Raw genomic sequence first — 24,278 nt, 5'->3', positions numbered from 1 at the left:
ACAACAACAACAAACAGCTCAATCACAAGTACTGAAACTGTAATTTAAAAACGTCCAAAAAACAAAAAACAAAAAACTTCCAAAGTCCAGAACCAGACAGCTTCACAGACGATTTCTATTGAGCATTGAGAGAAGGGTTAACACAATCCTACTGAAATTCTTCCAAAATATTGCAGAGGAAGAAACATTCCCAAGAAGTCTATGAGGCCACCATCACACTGATACCAAAACCAGACAAAGAGAGCCTACAAAAAAGAAAATTACAAGCCAATATCATTGAAGAACAGACACACAAAAATCCTAAACAAAATACTAGAAAACCAAATCCAACAATACATTAAAAGGATCATATACCATGATCTAGTGGGATTTAGTACAAGGATTCTACAATATCCACAAATCAATCAGTGTGATATACCACATTAGCAAATTGAAGAATAATAATCATATGATCATCTCAAAGATGCTGGAAACGTTTTTAACAAAATGCAACACCCATTTATGATAAAAACCCTCTAGGAAGTGGGCAAAGAGGGAAGCTACCTCAAGATAATAAAGACCATAATGACAAACCTACAGCTAACTAACTTCATTCTCAAGTGGTGAAAAGATGAAAGGATTTCCACTAACATCAGGAACAAGACAAGGATATCCACTCTCACCACCATTATTCAACACAGTTTCAGAAATCCTAGACATGGCGATCAGAGAGGAAAAAGAAATAAAATGAATCCGAATGGGAAAAGAAGTAAAATTGTCATTGTTTGCAGGCAATGAGACACCACACATAGAAGATCCCAAGGGTGCCATCAGAAAACTACCAGGGCTCATCAATGAATTCAGTAAAGTTATAGAATACAAAATTAATACACAGAAATCTCTTGCATTCCCATACACTAACAATGAAAGATCAGAAAGAGAAATTAAGGAAACAATTCTATTTCCATCTCATCAAAAAGAATAAAATACCTAGGAATAAATCTACCTAAGGAGGCAAAAGACATGTACTCTGAAAACTATAAGATACTGATGAAAGAAACTGAACATGACACAAACAGATGGAAAGATATATCACGTTTTTGGATTGGAAGACCTAATTTTGTCAAAATGGCTATACTACGCAAGGGAATCGACAGATTCCATGTAATCCCTATCAAAGTACCAATGCCATTTTTTACAAATTAGAAAAAAGAAATTTGAAATTTATATGGAAACACAAAAGACACCAAATAGCCAAAGCAATTCTGAGAAAGAAAAACAGAGCTGGAGGAATCAGTCTCTCTGACTTCAGACATACCACAAAGCTAGAGTCATGAAAACAGTATGGTACTAGCATAAAAACAGAAACACAAGTCAGTCGAACAGGATGGAAAGCCAAAAGAGAAACCCACACATCTATGGTCAATTACTCTACAACAAAAGAGGCAAGAATATACAGTGGAGAAAAGATAGTCACTTCAATAAATGGTTCTGGGAAAACTGGACAGTTACATGAAAAAAAATGAAATTAGAACATTCTCTAATACCATATACAAAAATAAAGTCAAAATGGATTAAAGACTTAAACATAAGGTCGGATACTATAAAACTCTTAGAGGAAAACATAGGCAGAATGCTCTTTGGCATAAATCCCGGCAATACCTTTTAGGATCTACCTCCTAGAATAATGAAAATAAAAGCAAAAATAAATAAATGGGACCTACATAAAAGCTTCTGCACAGCAAAGGAAACCATAAACAAAATGAAAAGACAATCCACAGAATGTGAGAAAATATTTGCAAACAAAGCAACTGACAAGGGATTAATCTCCAAAATATACAAACAAATCATACAGCTCTATATCAAAAAAACAACCAATCAAAAAGCAGATAAAAAGATGCTCAACATCACTGATTATTAGAGAAATGCAAATCATAACTATGATGTAACCTCGCACCAGTGAGAATGGCCATCATCAAAAAGTCTACAGTTAATAAATGCTGGAGAGGGTGTGGAGAAGAGGGAACCCTCCTACATACTAAGAGAAGTCAGAAAGAGAAAGACAAATGTCACATAACATCACTTATATGTGGGATCATTTTTTTTTTTGCCTTTTCTAGGGCTGCTACCGTGGCATATGGAGGTTCCCAGGCTAGGGGTCCAATCGGAGCTGCAGCCACTGGCCTACCTCAGAGCCACAGCAACGCGGGATCAGAGCCGCTTCTGCCACCTACAGCACAGCTCACGGCAACGCCAGATCCCTAACCCACTGAGCAAGGGCAGGGATCGAACCCGCAACCTCATGGTTCCTAGTCGGATTTGTTAACCATTGTGCCACGACAGGAACTCTTGGAATCATTTTTTAAAAATTATACAAAAGAACTTATTTACGAAACAGAAAGAGGCGGACAGATTTCAAAATCATACTTAAGGTTACCAAAGGAGAAATGTGAGCAGGAGGGGATACGTTAAGAGTTTGGGACTAGCACATACACACTACTATATATAAAAAGATAACTAAAAGGGACCTACTCTATTGCACAGGGAAATCTACTCAATATTGTGTAGTAACTCATATGGCTAAAGAATCTAAAAGAGAACGGATATATGAGGAGTTCTGTGGCATAGCAGGTTAAGCATCACTGCGGCAGCTTAAGATTGCTGCTGTGGCATGCATGGATTTATTCCCTAGCCTGGGAATTTCCACGTGTTCTAATCATGGCTGGAAAAAAAAAAAAAAAAAAGAATGGACATATGTATAACTGATTCACTTTGCTATACATCTAAAACTAATACTGTAAGTCAACTATATGCCAATAAAATGTATTTATTTATTTATAAGGCTGCATTTGGGGCATATGGAAGCTCCCAGGCTAGGGGTCAAATCAGAGCTACAGCTGGTGGCCTACATCACAGCCATAGCCAGCCACGCTGGATCCAAGATGCATCTGCAACCTATGCCACAGCTTGTGGCAATGCTGGATCCTTAACCTAAAGAACAAGGCTGGAGATCAAACCTGCATCCTCACAGACACTATGTTGGGTTCTTAACCTGCTGAGTCACAAGAAGAACTCCCCAATAAAAATTTTAAAATAAAAAAATAAAATGTGTGTGTGGGGAGCAACAATGTAGAGTTTTAGAATACATACATTCGAATATAAATTATCAATTTATAATAGAGTGTAATAACTACTACAGGAAATCATCAAATCATAAAAGAAGAGAGCAAGAGGAATGGAGAAAAGAATTAAACAACAGCCAAAAAAAAAAAAAAATTTCAAAATGGCCATAAGTCTATACCTATCAATAATTACTTTTAATGTAAATAAATGGATTCAGCAAAGTCGCAGGATACAAAATCGATATTAAAAAATCAGTTGTACAAAAATAAATTATGAGGAAGAGAAATTAAGAAAAGAATCCCATTTATAATTTCATCCAAATGAATATGATATCCAGGAATAAATTTAACCAAGGAAGTGACAGTCCTGTCACTGGTAACAATAAGAGAGTGGTAAAAGAAACTGAATAGGATACAAATAAACAGACATTTGTGCTCACTGAATGGACAAATTAATATTGTTAAAATGTCCATAGTACCCAAAGCAATCTACAAATTCAGTGCAATCACTATCAAAATTCCAATGCTAAATTTCACAGAAATAAAACAATCCTAAATCTGTATGAAAGTATGAAAGACCCCAAGGAGCCAAAGCAATGTTGAGAATAAAACTGAAAGCATCATGCTTCCTGATTTGAAACCATACTGCCAAGTTATAGCAATCAAAACACATGGTACTGGCACAAAGATAGTCACATAGATGAATGGAACAGAACAGAGAGCCCAGAAATAAACCCTCACAAATATGTTCAATTAATTTATGACAATGGACCCAGGAATATACAATGGGGAAAGAAGAGTCTCTTCAATAAATAGTGTTGGGAAAACTGGACAACCACATGTAAAAGAATCAAACTGGACCACTATCTTTTATCATAAAAAATCAACTCATAATAGATTGAAGTTTTGAATATAAGACCTGAAACCTTTAAACTCCTTAAAAAAAATCAATGATAAGCTTCTTGACATAGGTCTTGACATGACCTTTTGGACTGACCAAAAGCAAAAGAAGCAAAATAAACAAGATGAACTGCATCAAATTAAAAATCTGTAGAGCAAAAGAAGCTATGGACAAAATGTAAAGACAACCTATGAAATAGTAGAAAATATCTGCAAATCATATATCTGATAAATAGTTAATAGCCAAAATATATAAAGAACTCAAGCAACTCAACAGAAAAGAACGAAAAGAAACAATCTGACTGTAAAATGGGCAGAGGCTGTGAATGGACCTTTTTCCAAAGAAGACATGCAGATGGCCAACAAGACTCCCCCTGGTGGCCTAGTGGTTAGGATTCAAGGCTCCCTCTCTCCAACAAGTACATGAAACAATGCTGAACATCACTAATCTTTAGGGAAACGCAAACCAAAACCACAATTTAGCTGTCACTTTACACTTTTTAGAATGGCTGTCCTCAAAAAGAGAAGAGATAATATGTGTTAATGAGGATGTAGAGAAAAGGAAACCCTCACGCACTCTTGATGGGAATGTAAATTTCCAAGCACTATAGAAAACAATATGGAGGGTCCTCAAAAAATTAAAAACAGAACTACCACATGATCTAGTAATTCTGGGTATTTATTCCAAGAAAATGAAATCACTATCTTGAAAAGATTTTTACACCCCCATATTCACTGCAACATTATTTACAACGGCCAAGACATGGAAAAAATTTGAGTCAATCAATGAATGAATGTATAAATAAAAATGTAATACACACATAGACATACAATGGAATGCTATTCAGCCATAAAAAAGGAAATACTGCCATTTGCAACAACATGGATGGACCCTGAGGGCATTAAGGCCAGCGAAATAGGTCAGACAATGAGAGACAAATACAGAATGATCTCACTTTAATGTGGAATCTAAAAAACTCTGAACTCAGAGAAACAGAGAGTGTCATGGTGGTGGCCAGGTGTTGGAGGATGAAGGAAATGGAAAGATTTTGCTCAAAGAGTATAAACTTCCAGTTATATGGGAAATAAGTACTGGGAGTGTAATATACAGCTTGGTGACTATAGTTAACAATACTGTATTGTATACCTGAAAGTTGCCAGAGAGTAATTTTTTTTTTTTTTTAAGGGCCGCAGGTGTGGCATATGGAAGTTCCCCAGGCTAGGGGTCAAATCGGAGCTACAGCTGCTGGCCTATACCACAGTTCACGGCAACACCAGATCCTTAACCCACTGAGCAAGACCAGGGATGAAGCTTGCATCCTCATGGATACTAGTCAGGCTTATTTCTGACAAGCCACAATGGGAACTCTGAGAGTCAATCTTAAAATTTCTCATCACAAGAAAAATTTTTAACTATATGTTATACCATCTGTGATGATGGATGTCAACTCAACTTATTATGGTGATCATTTTGCAACATATACAAATGTCACATCATTATGTTGTACACCTAAAATTAATACAAAAAAAAAAAAAAGATCACCCTCTGAATGGCAAGGATGATGCTGACAAGATGGGTATTTCTCAAGTCCTCTTCCAAGAAAATGTGTAACTTCAGGAAGAAGGGACTGTGAGCAAGTCAAGCTGCTTGACCAAGGTAATGTGATTTTGGGGAGCTGTAAAATCATTTAAAAGTAAGACTTTGTTAGTGATCATCATCTTAAGTGAGCATAAGTGAGCAGGTAGCTGAGTTCAGGTCACCTGACTAATTACTTATACAGAGGTATCTCTGAAACAAAGAAATTAGGCTTTGAAGTAAGGGTAAGTACAAATCTTTTATTATTATTATTATTATTTTTTATTTTTAGGGCCGCACTCACAGCATATGGAGTTTCCCAGGCTAGGGTTTGAATCAAATCTATAGCTGCTGGCCTACACCACAGACACAGCAACGCAGGACCTGAGCTGCATCTATGACCTATACCACAGCTCACGGCAATGCCAGATCCTTAACCCACTGAGTGAGGCCAGGGATCGAACTCGCATCCTCATGATTCCTAGTCAGATTTGTTTCTGCTGCGCCACAACAGGAACTTCCAAATCTTTTAAAAAATGGGTTTTTTTCTCCATGTGCCAAAAGGGAAATAAACCTTTCCCTGACTTTCTTTTCTTAGTGCGCTTCCCTGAACAAACTTGTATATCCTTTGTCTGTCCCTTTGATATAAATGTACATCTTTTTAAAAGCTAAGTAAGGATGCAACTAGAGATTATCATACTAAGGGAAGTCAGTCAGAAAGAGAAAGACAAACACCATATGATATCACTTACATCTGTAATCTAAAATATGGCATTTACAGGAAGAAACAGACTCACAGGCATAGAAAACAGACTGGTGCTAACAAAGTGGGAGTGGGGAGGGAGTGGGAGGGTCTGGGAGTTTGGGGTTCATAGACGCAAACCATTACATTTAGAATGGATAAGCAATGAGGTCCTGCTGTACAGCACAGGAAACTACATCCAGTCTATTGGGATAGCCATGACAGAGGATAGTACAAGAAAGGGAATGTATTATATGTATGACTGGGTCACTTAGCTATACAGCAGAAACTGGCACAACGATGTAAATCAACTGAATACTGAAATAAAAAATAGATTTAAAAAAGTGTGCAGAATTTCATCTATCATTCCAGGCCCTGCAACACTGTGCAGAGTTAGATGAATCTCTCTGGTAACACCCTAAGGTCCCTCCCCCACCATGTCCTCTGCCTGCCTTTTGTTTGTGGGAAAACTTTAGCCAAAGAATAAATTTAATCGGAGAAGTGAGAAAATCCACGAGCCAAGGAAGACAGTTGAATGAGACCAAATAATAACAATTTAGTCATTAAGCAAAGTCAAGGACCTTTAGTTCCTCCTCAAGGGCTATAGATAATATTCTGAGCCATATCCTATGAACTATCTTGTAGATATCAAAACCCCCACCAGGTGGAAGAAGTTAACTGCACTGTGATCCGCCTATGGCCATGATATATGCTGCCACCATTTAGAGAACTAGCCTCAAAGAAATGGGAACAAACCCACCCTGGATTGTTTTAAGTACAGACTTAACTGTACTTAAAACAATCAAGATGACACTGGTCAGACCAGGGGTGACCAATTTCAAGAAGACTGTCAAAGCTGACTTTGCTGTTTCTGCATGTAGCCCCTCCCTCCGCCTATATAAAGCTTATGCCCACTGACTGTCAGCGGGGCATTCATCCTTTGGACAGAAGTGCCCACCTCCCATTTCTGGCATCAGAAATAAAGGAAACTTTCCTTTCCACCAACCTTGCCTTTTTATTAGCTTTAGAGCAGCAAGAGGTCAGACCCACACTGGGTAACAACTGAGAGCAAGCTTCAACGTGAGAGGCAATCAACATGCTTTTGCAAAACTTAATCTGTCCGCTGTGACGCCAGACTCAGGCAAGAGAGTTTAGGCAATTTTTCAACCGGGGTTTTGAACAAAGAAATGGAGGCAGGGAAGCAGCTATGAACCCTACCCCAAACAAGTTGAAGATTCCCCTTCAGCACCTGTTGGGGCTTCCCAACTTCACCCTTCTTACCAGCGTCCCTCCTTCCCTTCCTAGGTGGGTTCCTTATTTTACCCCCTGCACTGAAAAGCCATGAGCGCCTGCGGCGGCTTCAACCCCACCCTGAGAAAGCCCTGTGCCCAGCTGGCCCACCTATTAGGCACCCCAAGGCCTTACCTGCGGACCGCGAGGGGCGCAGTCCAACCCGACGGGCACTTCGCCGCTGGCCCCGCGTCAGCCTGTAAATGCAATAGCAGGCACCGGCCGCAAGGACCAGGCCCGCCGCCACCCAGCCCACGTCCCGGGCGCCGCCCATGCTCTCGTTGGGGCTGCGCGCAGCGCTGGGCCTGGCGGGCCGGGTCTGAAGCCAGCGAGACCCTTCGCCGCCCGAGCTCAAGCAGCCGCGAGAGAAAGGAAATGAGGGTCTGAGCTCCGCCTCCCGGAAGCCGCCCAGTTAAAATATAAAACCGCCCACTCGGGCCTGGATGCGTCCAGGCGGCTTCCTAGAGGCTGGGCGGGGCGAGGGTGAAGCGCTGCAAGTGCTCCACGCCCCAAAAGGACCCAAGGGGCCTCCACAGCCGCCCAGAGGCGGGCTGGCGCCAGGCCGAGGCCCGCCTCTTTTCCGGCGGCCAGCGGCCGCAGGCTATTGGAGGCCGGGGACCAGTCGGCGCCTAGCCCCACCCCTCCCCGCCGTGCGGTTGCCAGGGCAACGCCGGGACGCGCTAGCCCCCAGCTCAGGCGAGGCTTCTGAGTCGGGTTTGAAGAGCGGGTGAGCAGCGCAGTTTCACCAGTGCCTCTGGTCATGGCCTCGTTGCGAGTTGCCAGCCCCAGGCTGAGGAACTACTTCAAGGAGAACTACATTCCTCAGGTCTGCGAGGTACTGGAGCCACGTGGCAGCGGACATAGAAGGAGGACTTGCAAGAGATTTCCCAGAGGAGGGCCTAGGGTTTGGCGGGGAGAGGGAATGGAGGTTAGGAGGAATGAAAAGGGAAAGGATGAAGTCAGCTTTTGACAGGTTGGCGGTCTGGGCTGAACATACACATCAGAGAGTTGACGACAGAGGGGTGATGGTGGCTGAAAGGGAAGAAGGGGTGACATCTCCCAGGGAGAAAGAAAAAAAGAACTCAGGACAGAAAACCCCAAACTCCAGCATTTAAGGTTTGGACAAGGAAGAGCCTGAGTACTAAAGGATTGATTGAGAATGAAGTGCCCTAGAGACATAGGAGGAAGAGTAGGAGAGTGTGCCCTTATGGTGAGAGTCACCTAAGATAAGGACCACCTTATCTTAATGTCACCTATCCTTCAGATAAGGATCTGAAAAGATGTGGTGGATTTGGCTCAAGATGAGTTTGGGTATTCATTGGAAGGATGAAGGTAGAAAATACACTGAGGTTGGCTGAGGGATGGAAGCTGAGACCTTTAGATGGAAGTCATCCCTTTGTGAAAAGTACCCCACAACCAGGAGGAAGGACTTGTTTCCCTCCCCGCCAAAACAGGAGAGAAGAAAGACAGGGGTGGATAAGTTTTGTAGGTTTGGAGACAGGAAGCCAAGAAAGTTCTCTTCTGGTGATTTCTATTTTCTCTACACATAATGGGTGAAATATTTGCCAAGAATGTGTATGTTTGGGTGGGGATGGAAGGTGCAGAGGGATTTTGAGTAGTTATGTGGAGAAGGAGGGAGAGCTGGAAGTCTAGGGAAGGAAAGAGAAGGAGAGCCAGGTAGTGTTGAGAGCCCAGCTTGGGGTAGTAACCCTCCCATTCAGGTAGGAGAACACTTTGGTACAGCCTTCTCTTTTTTGGATGCTAATGTTAATAAATGCTTTGATCAAGCATTTCCACTTCTCAGGGTTTGCTTTAGGGATATACTTGCACATGTAACCAGAGGATGTACAAGTATATTCATTATGATATTGTTGCGTAGTGAAAATGGTAAAAACCTAAGTGTGAATAATGGAATGGGATATTGTGTAGAATAAAGTATACTGTATCTTTTGAGAAGAAAGGCCCTCCATGACATCCTAATTTTTTAAAAAATGGAAAAAATATGCAAGTTGCTTAAAAAAATCTACTACAATCTAGCTACCTGTTTTCATATTTGTATGTATATGTGTATATATGTATTTTTATATGTATATATGTTTGTGCATATATGTCTATAAGAAAATGATACACTTATAGAACATATGGCAAACTATTAACAGCAAATGTTTTGGGGAATGACTTTAGGGGAGAACTCTAATTGTTTATTCCATATACATCTGTATTGTTTTAGATTATTTATTTATTTATTTATTTTTGTCTTTTTGCCTTTTCTAGGGCCACACCCATGGCATATGGAGGTTCCCAGGATAGGGGTCTAATTGGAGCTGTTGCTTCCAGCCTACACCACAGCCACAGCAACTTGGGATCCGAGCTGTGTCTGCGACCTACACCACAGCTCACAGCAACACCGGATCCCCAACCCACTGAGCAAGGCCAGGGATCGAACCGCAATCTCATGGTTCTTAGTCAGATTCGTTAACCACTGAGCCACAATGGGAACTCCTGTTTTAGGTTTTTGAGAAGGTTTTTTTTTGGCCACAGCTGAGGTGTGTGGAAATTCCCAGGCCAAGAAATAACCTGAGTCACAGTGGCAGCTTGAGCTGCTGCAGTGACAACTCTGGATCCTTAACTTGCTGCACTACAAGGCAACTCCTATTTTAGTGTTTTTAGCTTGAGTTTCATTCATGTTTTACCTCTATACAATTATATTTGAAAATGTGTAGAAAACATGGTATACACCTTCCCAGTCGTATGATTTTCTGAAACATACATAGGTAGACAAATAAGAGCTGACTTCATTCAGGATAGGAGTTTGGCAGACCTATACTATGGAAGGGCAATGGTGAGGAAGTTAAGCTTTTGAGAGGGCCTGAAGTGGTGGAGCAAGGACTCTAAGGACTGGGTGGGAAATGAGAACAAGACATAATAATGATATGTGGGTGAAGTTTGTAAGAGGTGAATGAAGAGAGGTAGAGAGAGTAATTGAGTGAGGGAGGTGGACAAGTAGGAAATGGGGCTCAGAAAGTAGAATGTTTGTACTTCTTGGTATCTTCAACTTTTTATAAGACCTCATTTCTTTCTTTCTTTCTTTCTTTCTTTCTTTCTTTCTTTCTTTCTTTCTTTCTTTCTTTCTTTTTTTTTTTTTGTCTTTTGTCTTTTGTCTTTCATTAAGGCTGAACCTGTGGCATGCAGTTCCCAGGCTAGGCGTCTAATCAGCGCTACAGCTGCTGGCCTACACCACAGTCACAGCAACACTGGATCCAAGCCACATCTGGAAACTACACCACAGCTCATGGCAATGCTAGATCCTTAATCCACCGAGCGGGGCCAGGGATCAAACCCACAGCCTCATGGTTCCTAGTCAGATTCATTTCTGCTGTGCCACGACGGGAACCCCTCATTTCTTGATCTAATACATTAGCACAAGACTTCATAGTGCAAAATTCCAAACTTATAAAAAGAATATGGATTTTAGTTTCCAAGGGGAGACTAAAGAATCTGAGAAATCTGTGAATGACCAATTTGCCTTCTTGGAAACCATTTTCGTACTGTCAAATCTATGCAAGCAGGCCTAGAGGGATAGAACGATTCTCATACCCAGAACTGGGGAGTTAGAGCCTTCTGGAAAGACCTAACAAGTCATCCCTCATTATCCTTGGGGTTGGTTCCAGGACCCCCCCATGGATACTAAAATCCATGCATGCTCAAGACCCTTATAGAAAATGACATAGTATTTGCATACAACCCACATACATCCTACTGTATAAATCACCTCTGTATAAATCTTCAAATAAATCACCTCTAGATTACCTATAATACCCAATCCAATATAAACACTATGTAAATAGTTACCTGTGCATAGCAAATTCAAATTTTGCTTTTTGAAACAATGGAATTCCCCTGCCCCTCAATATTTTGGATCCACAGTTGTATGTATCCATGAAAGCAGAACTCACAGATACAGAAAGCCAAACGTATTTAAGGTGCAGGATAAAGCCACTCTGAGTGATGGTTCGGTCCAAGTGGGCTATGGAGCAAGTAGCACCAGTGGACTTGAGTTGAGAGTCAGGGGACACCAGGGAAGTGGTAACTCTCCTTGGCTTACTCTCCTCTTGCCATAACCCTCCATGCTGGTTCCTGCTCCGGACAAGAGCGTCTCTTCCTCACCAGCAACCCCCCCCCCCCCGCCCCCCTGCCGCCACACACACACTGCTTTGCCCCCAGAGAAAAGAGGCCCTCATAAGGGTTCCTCATCGCCTAGGCTGATATCTTCTGAGGGGTCCTTCACTAACCCCTGCGACCACATTACCAGCAGATGCAAGAGAGCCTCACACACCCACGTTTACCTGGTTACTTACCAAAGAGACTATTAGGATGACTCCTCTTGTACCTCACAGCCCTATACATCTATTCACCTGACCCAATTTGCCATGCCCAGCACTCTTCTGAAACTCATCTTCTACAAGCTTTTTCTCATAATGTGTGTATCTAGGGATCATCTTTCATCACAGATTTCCATGTATATTTAACCTCTTCTGAACTCTACCTACTTCCCTGAATAAAACCTAGCTACTTAGGGTATCGTTTCCCTGCAAATCTCTTGAATAAAGGCTGATTTTTAAAAAAAATCCTGCTTGATTCAATGGGCTTACTGAATCTGTTGATTGATATTTTCCATCTGTTTTAGAAAATTCTTGCTCATTCTCTCTTTTTTTATTTTTCTAATTTTTATGGCTGTGCCTGTGGTATATAGAAATTCCCAGGCCGGGGTGGAGTCGGAGCTGCAGCTGCTGGCCTACACCACAGCAACAGTGACACTGGATCCAAGCCGCATCTGCAGCCTACACCACAGCTTGACCTATGCTGCAACTTGCAGCAATACCTGATCCTTAACCCACTGAGTAAGGCCAGGGGTCTAACCTGCAACCTCACAGAGACTATGTCCAGTTCTTAACCCACTGAGCCACAGTGGAACTCCTTTGATCATTTTCAAATTGTGCTTTTACCTAATTCTTTGTTCTCCTTCTGGGACTCCGATCATAAATATATTAGCATTTTGGTTTTTTTCCCCTTGGTCCTACATGCCTTTGTCTCTTTTGCTTTGTTCTGTTTTTTTTTTTTCCCCCCCAAATTCCCTTTTTCTCTCTGTGCTTAAGTTCGGATACTTTGTATTGATTGTTTTTAAGTTTACTGATTCTGCTTTATGCTGAGTCCAGTCTGCTGCTAAATACATCAAATGAATCAAACAAGTTCGTAATTTCAGATGGTGTATTTTTGAGTTCTAGAATGTCCATTTGATTTTTTTATACATTCGAATTAAAGTTCTGCATCTTTTCATCCATTTTGTCTATCATTTTCTGTTTTTTAACATGTTAATTTAAAACCATTGTCTGCTAATATGAATAACTTTGAATTATTTATTAAAATTTAGCTATCGGAATAGAATAAGTGTTCTTTATTCAAATTACTAGTGTGATTTCTGTCTCCTGACTAGACCGTGACTGATACAGAGGGCTTAATTGGAAAGCTACACAAGGGAATTTCCTAGAGAGTTGAAAAATGACTGAGGTGTAGGTGTGTCCATTGTTAGAATTATACAGATAAGATTTGTGCATCGATTTCATGGAAATTTTACCTTAAAAATTATCATTGAGACAGTGGGAAAATGGGTGGATATATAGATAATACAAAGATCACAGAATGGTGATAATTGTTGAAACTGGGTGATGGGCACCTGGGGTTCATTATACTGCTGTTTATTTTATACGTGTTTGAAGTTTTCCATAATAAAAAGTTAAAATTAAAGGTAGTCATGGCTGGGTGTTTTTTCTCATAATGTGTGTATTTAGGGATGGATAGAATGACAGGTTTGATTTGGCTGTATAGTCATTTTCTGTTTGCTTTCTATATCAATTATTCATTGCTGTATAACACAACTCTAAAAACTATATGGCTAAGACAACATGAATCATTTAGTTTGCTCAAAAATCTGAAATTCCTGCAAGGATTTTCAGGGAGAGCTTGTTTTGGCTCTTTTTGGTACCATCTGAGGTGGATTAGCAGGAGGTTAAAGATCCACTTTTCAGATGATTCACACTCATGCCTGGCAAGTTGTGCCAGATATTGACTAGGAGTTCATTTAGGCCTGGGAACCAGGAGGCTTGGTTCTTCCATGGGCTGCTTGGTCCTCCTCACAGTATGGTGGCTCAGTTCTAAGAGCAAGTGCCTCCGGAGAGAACTAGGTAGAAGTTATATCACCATTTATGATCTAGGTTTGAAAGTCAACATAAACATTTTCACCTCGATTCATGATGAGGGAACATAGACCCCACTTCTTGATGGGGAGTGTATCAAATTGAAAAGAGTTCTTGGGACAGGAGACACCGTTATGGCCATTTTAGGAAATACAATCAGCTATACCTGGCTTGGTTCTATAAGGGGAATCTTATAGAAGTATTATCTGAACAAACAAGATGTGGGTCACAACAGTATCACCCAGGAAGTGGGTCTCAACCCTTCTACAATTATCCCTTCTTCTTTCTTTTCTATGTTCTCCAGGAGCAGGTGTTTACCAGACATTAACAAGTTGTGTACATAACATCTACTTTCCTCTTCCTAACAGTTCTTTCATTCTTATTCCATAACCTACCTCTTCCCCACACAGCCTATGTGCTTCAGGGAAACTGACTATCCCTATGTCTGGGGTTGGACCCTGACTGGCTTGTGACAATCAGCACATTCAAATTCCCTGGCTGCAATGTTTGTGATTTTGGAGTGTGGTGGGGAGGATAGTGGGAGATGGCAAGATGTGACCTAAACTAGTTTAGATCAGGCTGCTGGCTGAAATGCTGGGGCAGAGATACAGTATCTCTGGATGTTCATGGGGAAGCATGTAGCCCTGGGAGCCATTGGCAGTTCTCTTGCATCCACAAGGAAAGGTGATTTTAGGGTGAGGTGGGTTTTGCTGAAGGCAGAGAGGGGGAAATGGAAAGAAATCAGTAAGTCACTGCGTTAAATTCATCCTAAACCTTTATAATTTCTAGTGTAGGAGCCAATGAACTCTATGTTGAGTTGAGGTTTATTACTTGAAAGATAAAGTGTCAGAAGCAATATAAGGGTCTTTTATTATGAGATCGCCTAGGTTCGATTCTTGGCTTTGCCAATGACTAATTGTGTGAATTTGAGCAAGTTTCTAAATCTCTCTGCCTCGGTTTTCTTGGTAGTGAAATTTCAAGTGGATGAGAGATAAGCCTTTATTTTCTAGAGTGGAATAAAGTGATTATGAAAGGGAAAAATGGGGAAAGAAAATTGTAAAATGTGTCCCAAGGCAAATCCAGTTCAGGCAGGAATACATGGAAAGGCGAGGATCTAGAAATGGTCCTTTCTACTGTCCACCCTCACAGAGCCCTTGAAAAGCCTTTGTGGGCTCCCAGAGGTTTGCACACCAGCTTAAAGACTGCTGGACTGTACTATTCAAGCTAGGTAACTTTTTTTTTTTTTGAACAAAGTTAGGCTCTGGACTCCAGCTTTTTTTTCTTGGGTTGGGGGATGGCAAGAACGGTCAGCTAATGGTCCATTAGACCATTTATTTCATCAGCAAATATTTGCTGGGCAGCTACCATGTGCTTGAAAACACCTCAACAGCTTCAACCACTTACAGCTGTGTCTCTAAAGCTGTCTCTAGCTCAAAGTTTTCTCTTGAGTTCTCTATATTTATCCAGTTTGGTGTCCTATAGACACATGAAAGAAGTGAAAAAAAGTGGGTGAATTTTTTTTTTTTTTTTTTTGCTTTTTAGGGCCACATGTGGCATATGGAGGTTCCCAGGCTGGGGTCAAATCAGAGCTATAGCTGCCGACTTACGTCACAACAGTAACACAGGATCCGAACCGTGCCTGTGACCTACACCACAGCTCATGGTATCACCAGATCCTTAACCCAGTGGGCAAGGCCAGGGATCAAACCTGCAACCTCATGGTTCCTAGTTGGATTTGCTTCTGCACAACGGGAACTCCTACAGTTAATTTTAATAATAAATTTTGGACAAACTAATCTATCCAAAATATAATCCTGTCAAGCTGGACTCAATATAAAATCATATTAAGTGTTCAAAACTGGCTGTGCACTTTACACGTACAGCACATTTATTTATTCATTTCTGCTTTTTAGAGTGGCACCTATTGTGTAGGGAAGTTCCCAGGCTAGGGGTCAAATTGGAGCTGCAGCTGCCGGTTTATGCCACAGCCACAGCAACGTGGGATCCAAGCCATGTCTGTGACCTACACCACAGCTCACAACAATGCCAGGTCCTTGACCCACTGAATGAGGCCAGGGATCGAAATCACATCCTCATGGATACTGGTTGGGTTCTTTTCTGCTGTGCCACAATGGGAATTCCCCTATAGCACATTTCAATTTGGACTGGCCACATTTGAAGTGCTCAGTAGCCACATGTGATTAGTAGCTGCCATATTATATTAGACGGTACAGGTCTAGGATATATTAACATATTTAATAAGCCAAAGAAAATTACCTTTGACCCAGAAATGATTATTGTGTCTCTGAGAAGACTGTTCTTTTCATGGGCACCATGCGACTGGAACTTCAGAAAGGGTCATTGGCACAGGGTGTGTCTGTCTACGGTTCAGGAACCTCCATCCTGGTACTCAGTGTCACACAGGGGGCAGTTGTTCTCGCATGCGTCAAAATAAATTCCTATTTCCAAATCTTCAGGATTCAGTGATTAGTTCTTTTATCATGAAAATTAAAGAAGTGATATGAACATGTTATAGATTGAACATTTGTGTCTCCCCAGAATTCATATGTTAAAACCCAGTCTCCAATGTGATGGCATTAGGAGGTGGGGGCCTTTGGGAGGTGATCAGGTCATGGAGGTAGAGCCCTCTTGAATGCGGTTAGAGTCCTTATTATAATGAAGACTCCAGAGAGCGCCCTTGCCCTTTGATCACGTGAGGGCTCTGAGAAGATGGCCATCTGTGAACCAGGAAGTGGCTCTCAGCAGACACAGAATCTTCCGCCACTTTGATCTTGGACTTTCCTGTCTCCATAACTGTCAGAACTAAGTTTCTGTTGTTTATTAGTCACACAGTCTATTGCGTTGTGTTATAGGAATCCAAATGGACCAAGACAGAGTGAATCATGGACTAACTGTTGCCATACCTGTTTCAAACCACAAAACCCTTTAAACCCTTAGCTGAGAGAGAGACTAGGGGAGACTTTGGGGACATGAGTAGAAGTGTGACAAAGGGCCCTGCCATCTTTCTGGTTTTCACCATCCCCCTGAGATGTATCTTGCAACCCTAGCTAACTGAAGCCTGTCCCAATAAAGGACAAATCAAATGTATGGAAAATCACAGATGGCCAGTATCTCAGTTGGCTTGGGCTGCCATAATTAAACCATAGCCTGGGTGACTTAACCAGTGAAAATTTGTTTTTTTCAACTCTGGAGGCTGGAAGTCTTAAGATCAGGGTGCCAGCATGGCCAGGTTCTGGTGACAGCTCCATTCCTGGCTTGAGAAGGCTGCCAGTGCACTGTGTCCTCCCATGTCAAAGGATGAAAGGGAGAGCAAGCTGTCAGGTGTGTCTTTATATGAGGACGCTCATTCCATCTCAATGATCCCACCCACACAACCTCATCTAAAGCTATTTCCCAAAGGCTCTGTCTCCAAATACCATCACATTGGGGATTAGGGTTTTGATATGTGAATTTTGGGGAACACAATTCAGTTTAGAGCAGGTAGTAAATGTAAGAAAATGAATTTAATCTCACTGACAAAAACATAATGTAGACGAAAATGAATTATTTTTCATTCATCCAATGAATAAAAATGAAAATTTTATAGTTCTCAGTGTTGGCAAGGTGAAATGGATAATTCCATTGGCTGCTAATGGAACTATAAACATCTTTTCAGAAAGCAATTTTGAAAAATAAGTGAATAGCTTCAAATTGCACCTTTTAAGTCTACATTGTTGTAGAAATCTGTCCTAAGAAAACAGAGGTGAAGGTATTTACATTTCATTATTAATAGTGATAATACGCGTATCATAATTTGCAATAATGCGAAAAAGTTAGGAACAACCTAAGTGGCCAACTATTTATGAAATTTTAAATATTTATGTACATTTTTTGTAATAAATTATCAATGAACTTTAATACATGATGTTTTAAAGAATTTTGGTGGGGGGACATGGAAAAATGATCACAATATAATAATGAGGAATTCCCATAGTGGCACAGCAGAAATGAATCCAACTAGGAACCATGAGGTTTTGGGTTCAATCCCTGGCTTCGATCAGTGGATTAAGGATCCAGCATTGCTGTGAGCAGTGGTGTAGGTTGCAGACGTGGCTCCGATCCAACATTGCTGTGGCTGTGGTGTAGGCTGGCAGCTGTAGCTTGGATTGGACCCCTAGCCTGGGAACTTCCATATGGTGCAGGTGCAGCCCTAAAAAGCAAAAAACAAAAAACAAAAACAAAAAATATAATAATTAGCCAGGGGGAAAAAAAGGAAATACAAAACTATATATAGGATGACCCTAACTTTAATTTTTTAAAAAGCATATGGGTTGAGGAAAGACTGAAATTAAAAATTTTATTTGAGGCTATTTTTGGTTGGTAGGATGATGGCTGATTTTTTTCGCTCTCTTTGTGTTTTTTCTCAATTTTCAAAATTATATAGAGCATATACTATTTTTAAAATCAGTAAAAGTTCACATATAAAAACAAAATGATGAAATGTTGGCTTATAGATAGGAAAAATTCTCCTTTTTTGCTTTCCCACACTGTTATTGAATGAACTGTACTGGTAGAAAATTAGAAAAAATATACAAAGAAAGCACAGGAGGCGTAAAAGCATTCATTGCTGGAAAGCGCTGGTTTGTCATCCCTGGCAGGCAGTTGGCTGGCCAGTTTGCAGGCCTGTGTCTGGTCTTCCTGGGACCAGAGCCCTTTTCCTCCGGCTGCTGTGCCAGCTGAGGTCTCCTGGACACCCTATTTCCTAGAGGGGCCAGCTTCTGTTCCAGCTTATGATGCTTTCATAAACCCTCTCACTCTGGTCTCAGGTAGGCCTGTGGGTGGCTAATTGGATGATGATAGATTTCCAAAGTGGTTTTTTTAATCTTTTTTTTTTAAAAATGTATTTTACTTTTTTGGGGGGCCGTCCCCGTGGCATGTTCCCAGGCTGGGGGTCAAATCGGAGCTACAGCTGCCAGCCTAAGCCACAGCCACAGCAATGCCAGATCCAAACCTGCTCTGTGACCTATACCAGAGCTCAAGGCAATGCCAGATCCTTAACCCACTGATCAAGGCCAGGGATTGAACCTACTTCCTCATGGATACTAGTGGGTTTCGTTAACCACTGAGCCACAACGGGAACTCCCAAAGTGCTTTTTTGTTTGTTTTAGCAGAATCTCTGGGTTCTCAGAACTCCTCTGGGGGATGATGTACAGGTTGAGAAAGGGCCTTGGGGAGAAAGAGAGTGTTTCTTCCCTTTTCACCCACCCAGCAACATCCAAGAGCATATCTGCTTTCATCTGGATTACATTTGGGGATTCTGATGAATTTGTTTTTTTTAAGTTTTTTTTTTTTCCTGTCTGACTTGAAAAACAAATTTGAAACCACTATGTTCAATCACAGGAAATCCTTCTCTCACGGTTCATGTCCTCCATGTTGCAGCGAGCTAGTGCTGTCCCTCATAGACCATCAGCATCTAGTACAGAATTTATGCAACCTAGAGGTATTATTTATACAACAGATCTAAACATAGAGACCTTTTTTAAGATCTTGGAGTCAAGTACTTTTTTTAAACTTTAATTTAGATTTGAAATAAATGAATTCAATGATCAAAGACTTAGGAATTTGGGCAATAAAATAGTATGCTTTCTTTATTTTTTAAGATTGGGAAAAATATATTTTAGAAATTCAAAGTTTTTTTTCTTAAAAAAAAAAAAAACAAACCTGTCCCCTTGTAGCCACCGAGAGGCTGCACTTCTATAGAATTGTGGGGAAACTGAGTATTGCCTTTTAATTCCTCACTCTCTCTCTTGTCATCATTTTGCTCTCTGAGGACTCTGAAATACTCCCACCACTGCTGGAATCTGGTTCCTTGGATACATTCCTTTCAAAAGACATTGTATTTTAAAAGATATCATTAAGATAGGAGCCTATACAATGAAGCCCTATTGATAGACTATCAAACAGCATGTTATCAAAAATATTTGGAAATCTGTTTCTCCAGCAATTCCTACAAACTAGGCAGAAGTCAGTACACTGTCAACAAACAAGGCCTGCTCTGTAGGAACCAAAGATGGCCAAGGGTACAGTGTCTACAAAATTATTAAGTAGCTACATATATGGATTGTATCTGAGGGTGAGAAAGCAGTAGCTCAGATTTCAGTTTTAACAATTAGGAAAGATGGAAGGAGTTTGCAAAACTAGATCTGCCCAGCAGAGGGCATATTTGAGTTACAAACCAGGATTTTTATGGAGCGTTTTCTATTTTTAGAAATAAGTGGTTTTAGATTTTATGATCTTTATGTGGTTTTTATGCTCTATGTTTCTTGCATGATTAAGTGTCTAATATGTATTTTTAAGATACTGTATTTATTTCTAAATCATATAGACTCTATCATCAGAATTTTTAAAAGAGATTCATTAATGCAAATATTTGCCAGAGATGTAAGAATCAGGAATTACTAAACATATGAGCAAGAAACCACCAGCGAAGGAACTGGTTATACTAACTCGTTTCACTGGACTTTGGGGCTAGAAAGTTTTAGCTTCTGAGGACAGTTTTGTGTGCTGAGCTCCCTCAGCCCAACCAGCCAATTCATAGATGCAGTTCAAGGGGCAAACCCACAGGTCTCTAGAACAACCAAAAAGCATATGACTTATTATTTGTCCAGTAATAATTCACTTAATCCTCTAGGGATTAGATGACTGGTGACTTACAACCCCTCAAGTTCTGGCCTTGAGGGGCATCTTCCCGTCCCTGGTGTCCCTCCTTAATGGCTGAAGTCAGTTGGTCCCTTTCAATAATCTTCAGTGGGTTTTAGTTAAAGGGTTTCTAAAACAAATATGTGGCACTCCCTATTTAAAAGTCGACAAGACACAGAGCTTCTTTTATTTTCAACTTTTTCACTTACTAACTTCCAAGGAAAAAATTAAGACGTTCCTAGGATTACCGCAGGCCAACACCATCTCTATCGCAGATGGGGAGACTGAGTATTTCTGCGATGTCCCTTTGAACTTGTTTTAGGGCTTGGAGAAAGGGAGGGAGGTAGAAGGGACTTTGGACAGTATTTAGGAAATTAAGCCTCTTCCTAAGTAAAAGGGTTTCTGTAACTATGATGCTGACATTGCAATTTTAAAAGCAATCTCATCTGAAACAATAGCAGCAACGATAACAACAAGGTGCAAACTATATGTTGATAACCATCTATTTGAAAGAAGAATGTGTTTGGGGTTTGCATATGAATAAAATATTTCCAGATAATGTGGAAAAAAAAAAAACCTCTCAAGTTGTGGAGGAAGACACACATGCACACAATTTTGCCTGAGTGCACGGTAGGGGCAAGAGAAGAGTCCTAGGCTTGTCGTTTAAAAACATGCTGGCTCTGTGAATCACCTGGCTCTTCTTTGCCTCATCTGTGAAATCCGGAAGCAAGAATAAACCCTATAAAAGTCAAGGTCTTCCCTAGAGGGATCTTGGAAACATGCTGAACTGGGACTCTCTGACGGGTGGCCATCTGTGACATTTGGCCATGTGATTGATCTTGCTGGGATCTGATCATGAATGAACTATTGGAGCTAGAGAAGGACCCAGTCCCAGGTCCCAGCGTGGAATTCTGCCATCTTCATAAACTGACCCTGTCTGCTTTTTTCTTATATTTATCCTCCATGCCAGCCAAACTGATCTGTGCTCCTGCGGCTTTGCCCTTGCCAAGGGTAAGAGCTTGCCCTCTCCTTTTCACTTGAAAGTTTCTCTAAATGCTGAGGACTCCATGAGCTTTTGGTAATAACGTTTATCTCTGTCCTCCTAATGCAGTTATTTTCTGTATTGTTGTTTAGGCCCTTAGCATTTTTACTCTGTTTATCCGAGTATATAAAAAGATAAGCAAGACTAGCTCTGTCAAGTGTCTTATATCTACCCACAGTTCTAACAGACAGTTATTATCATGCTATTGTAACTCCTAACCATTTCCCCCCACATGCACTGGTATTAATCTCTTCCAATAGACTTGGCATAAAGTCAGTCTCTCTTCTCTGTCATCACTCTGGCCTTTAAATGTCACAAGGGAATATTTTTGCATTTCTTTTCTCTTTGTCTAAGTCTTTTCCTCTATTGGAAGTGATAATTAGCAGTGGAATGGTTAGTATAATGACAATGGCTTGCTATCACTTTTATCTATTGAGTACTTATTTTGTGCTAGACTCAATTAAAAGTACTTTACATACATTAATTCATTTAACTAATATGTACTTTTATTATCCCATGCATAATTAAGGAAACAGAAGAACAAGAGAAGTAACTTGTCAGAGGTTACATACTAGAAGATTACAGATCCAGGAGTAAAACCCAGTGGGGTCCACTCACTGCATTATCTTATTTGAAAGATGGGTAGTAATGGAAAAGAGTAGAAACAACTGTCCTGGATAAACCCCTGTTTGTTGTTAGTACCCAGACATGTTTCAGAATATTTGAGAAATATTGTGGACTGAGATTAAGGAGGCAGTGCCAAAAGAAAGCGGAGGATTGCACAATTGTTTTGTGACTTTACAAGCCTGAGAAAGCCAAGGAAGTCATGGTCTTCTTTGTCCTTGACCATGGAAGTTTTTACTAAGAAGGCTAGCAATAATAAAGCCCTGCTTACTGTTTTTGAAAGTCAAACATTCATCTTGTGGGAATGTTTACTTTTTTTATCTCTGCTTATAAAGGCCAAGCTAATGGATATATATATATATATATATACATATATTTTATTTTTTAGGGCCATACCTGAAGCATATGGAAGTTCCCAGGCTAGGGGTCCAATCAGAGCTGCAGCTGCCAGCCTATGCCACAGCCACAGCAACATGGGATCTTAGCCGTGACTCTGATCTATACCACAGCTCATGGCAACGCCGGATCCCTGACACACTGAGTGAGGCCAGGGATCAAACCTGAATCCTCATGGATACTAGTTGGGTTTGTAACACCCTGAGCCACAGTGGGAACTCTGGTTTTATAATTTTTATTTTCACTGAGCAGGAAAAAAATCTATTGATTCACTAACTATGCTTTCTTATTTGCATGCAGCTATGTATTGTTCTCACATTGATATGAGAAACATGAGGATATTTTATTTCGCCTAATAAGAAACTATGAACAGTGAGATTTCTTATGAAAAAAGCGAATCTTTGAACTATGCTAGTTCCATATGACTATTTATTTATTTATTTATTTATTGTCGTTTTTGTCCTTTTAAGGCCACACCCGCATCATATGGAGGTTCCCAGGCTAGGGGTGTAATTGGAGCTGCAGCTGCTGGCCTATGCCACAGCCACAGCCACAGCAATGTGGGATCCGAGCTGTGTCTGTGACCTACACCACAGCTCACAGCAATGCCGGATCCTTAACCCACTGAGAAAGGCCAGGGATCAAACCTGCAACCCCATTGTTCCTAGTCAGATTTGTTTCCACTGTGCCACAAAGGGAACTCCCATATGATTTTATTAGCATTCCAGAGACATATCTTTTCAACTTGATTTGATTTCTGCAAGAAAACGTTTCAGAAAAAGTAGCTTTCTGATCTGTGGGGTTTGGAAATACAAAGAAATAAGCAGTTTCTCATAGTCATTAATCAATGCCAATTTTTTCAATGGTTTACTTCAAAGCTGACCTCCAATAAAGCAGAAGATCTGAGACTTTAGTGTGATAGGAATCATCTGGGGAGCTAATGAAATGTAGGTTCCTAGGCCTCATCAGAAATCAGTTCACTCCCTGGGTCATTCTGCTGCAGATGTCCTCTGGGGACCAGAATAGGATGAAGGAGAGAATGTGAAGTCAGTAATAGAAAAACTCAGTACTCTGGTGATGGAGGCACAAAAGTGACCAGAATCAGCTATTAATCGAGGCTATTCAGAGAGCTGTCTGAAGTCTGGTCTCCAGGTAATAGATGACTTCAACCCTTAGGTGACAGAAGACTTTTCAAATCCAGCTCGCCAACTTTGGTGAGAACCCTGATCCCCTGTGTCACCGTGTCACTATATTCTCCAGGTTTGAGGGAGAAGGAAATGGGTCTGGAGATGGCTGAGTTGCTCACTGTGAGCAGCTGGGGTGGGGCTAGATCAGCAGGGAGAGCTGGGGAGGGACAGACACTGAGGCCTTACCATTTTGTCATAGTCTTAAGAGCTGGGTTCCTATCCTGCAGGCTGCACACTAAGAAAGGGACATGGAGCTACTGCAAAGAGGAAAATGTGTTGTATGCCCATCAGGAGAAACTGTCCTCTTTTTATTCGGAGGAACACAATGAGAACTGCTGAGAGTTGAAGATGGGACTCCCAGACCTGGATCTGCTGATACCCGGGGGTGGGAAGAACTCTGCATGATTCAGCCGTGGAAATATTTTGTTCAGGAGAGAGAAGAGTAGGAAAAAAGCCAGCAAGAGTAG

The 24,278-nt window shown here is 40.9% G+C and overlaps 2 protein-coding genes across 2 annotated transcripts in view; one reads left to right on the top strand and one right to left on the bottom strand.

Moving 5' to 3' along the window:
• Window positions 1–8,189, bottom strand: part of ARMC10 (armadillo repeat containing 10) — a 30,591-nt gene extending 22,402 nt beyond the window's left edge. Inside the window, exon 1 of the mRNA XM_047754184.1 lies at window positions 7,745–8,189. Coding sequence (XP_047610140.1) covers window positions 7,745–7,883 — 139 coding nt within the window. The 5' untranslated portion in view covers window positions 7,884–8,189. The remainder of the gene's footprint in view (window positions 1–7,744) is intronic.
• A 122-nt stretch (window positions 8,190–8,311) lies between these two features.
• FBXL13 (F-box and leucine rich repeat protein 13) overlaps window positions 8,312–24,278 on the top strand; it is a 201,586-nt gene continuing 185,619 nt past the window's right edge. Inside the window, exon 1 of the mRNA XM_047752710.1 lies at window positions 8,312–8,444. Within this exon, the coding sequence (XP_047608666.1) occupies window positions 8,370–8,444 (75 nt within the window). The 5' untranslated portion in view covers window positions 8,312–8,369. The remainder of the gene's footprint in view (window positions 8,445–24,278) is intronic.

Source organism: Phacochoerus africanus, chromosome 11 (genome assembly GCF_016906955.1).
Source record: "Phacochoerus africanus isolate WHEZ1 chromosome 11, ROS_Pafr_v1, whole genome shotgun sequence".
NCBI classification, from domain to species: domain Eukaryota; kingdom Metazoa; phylum Chordata; class Mammalia; order Artiodactyla; family Suidae; genus Phacochoerus; species Phacochoerus africanus.
Note: the sequence above shows the minus strand (reverse complement) of the source record. Positions and strands in the feature narration are given on the sequence as shown.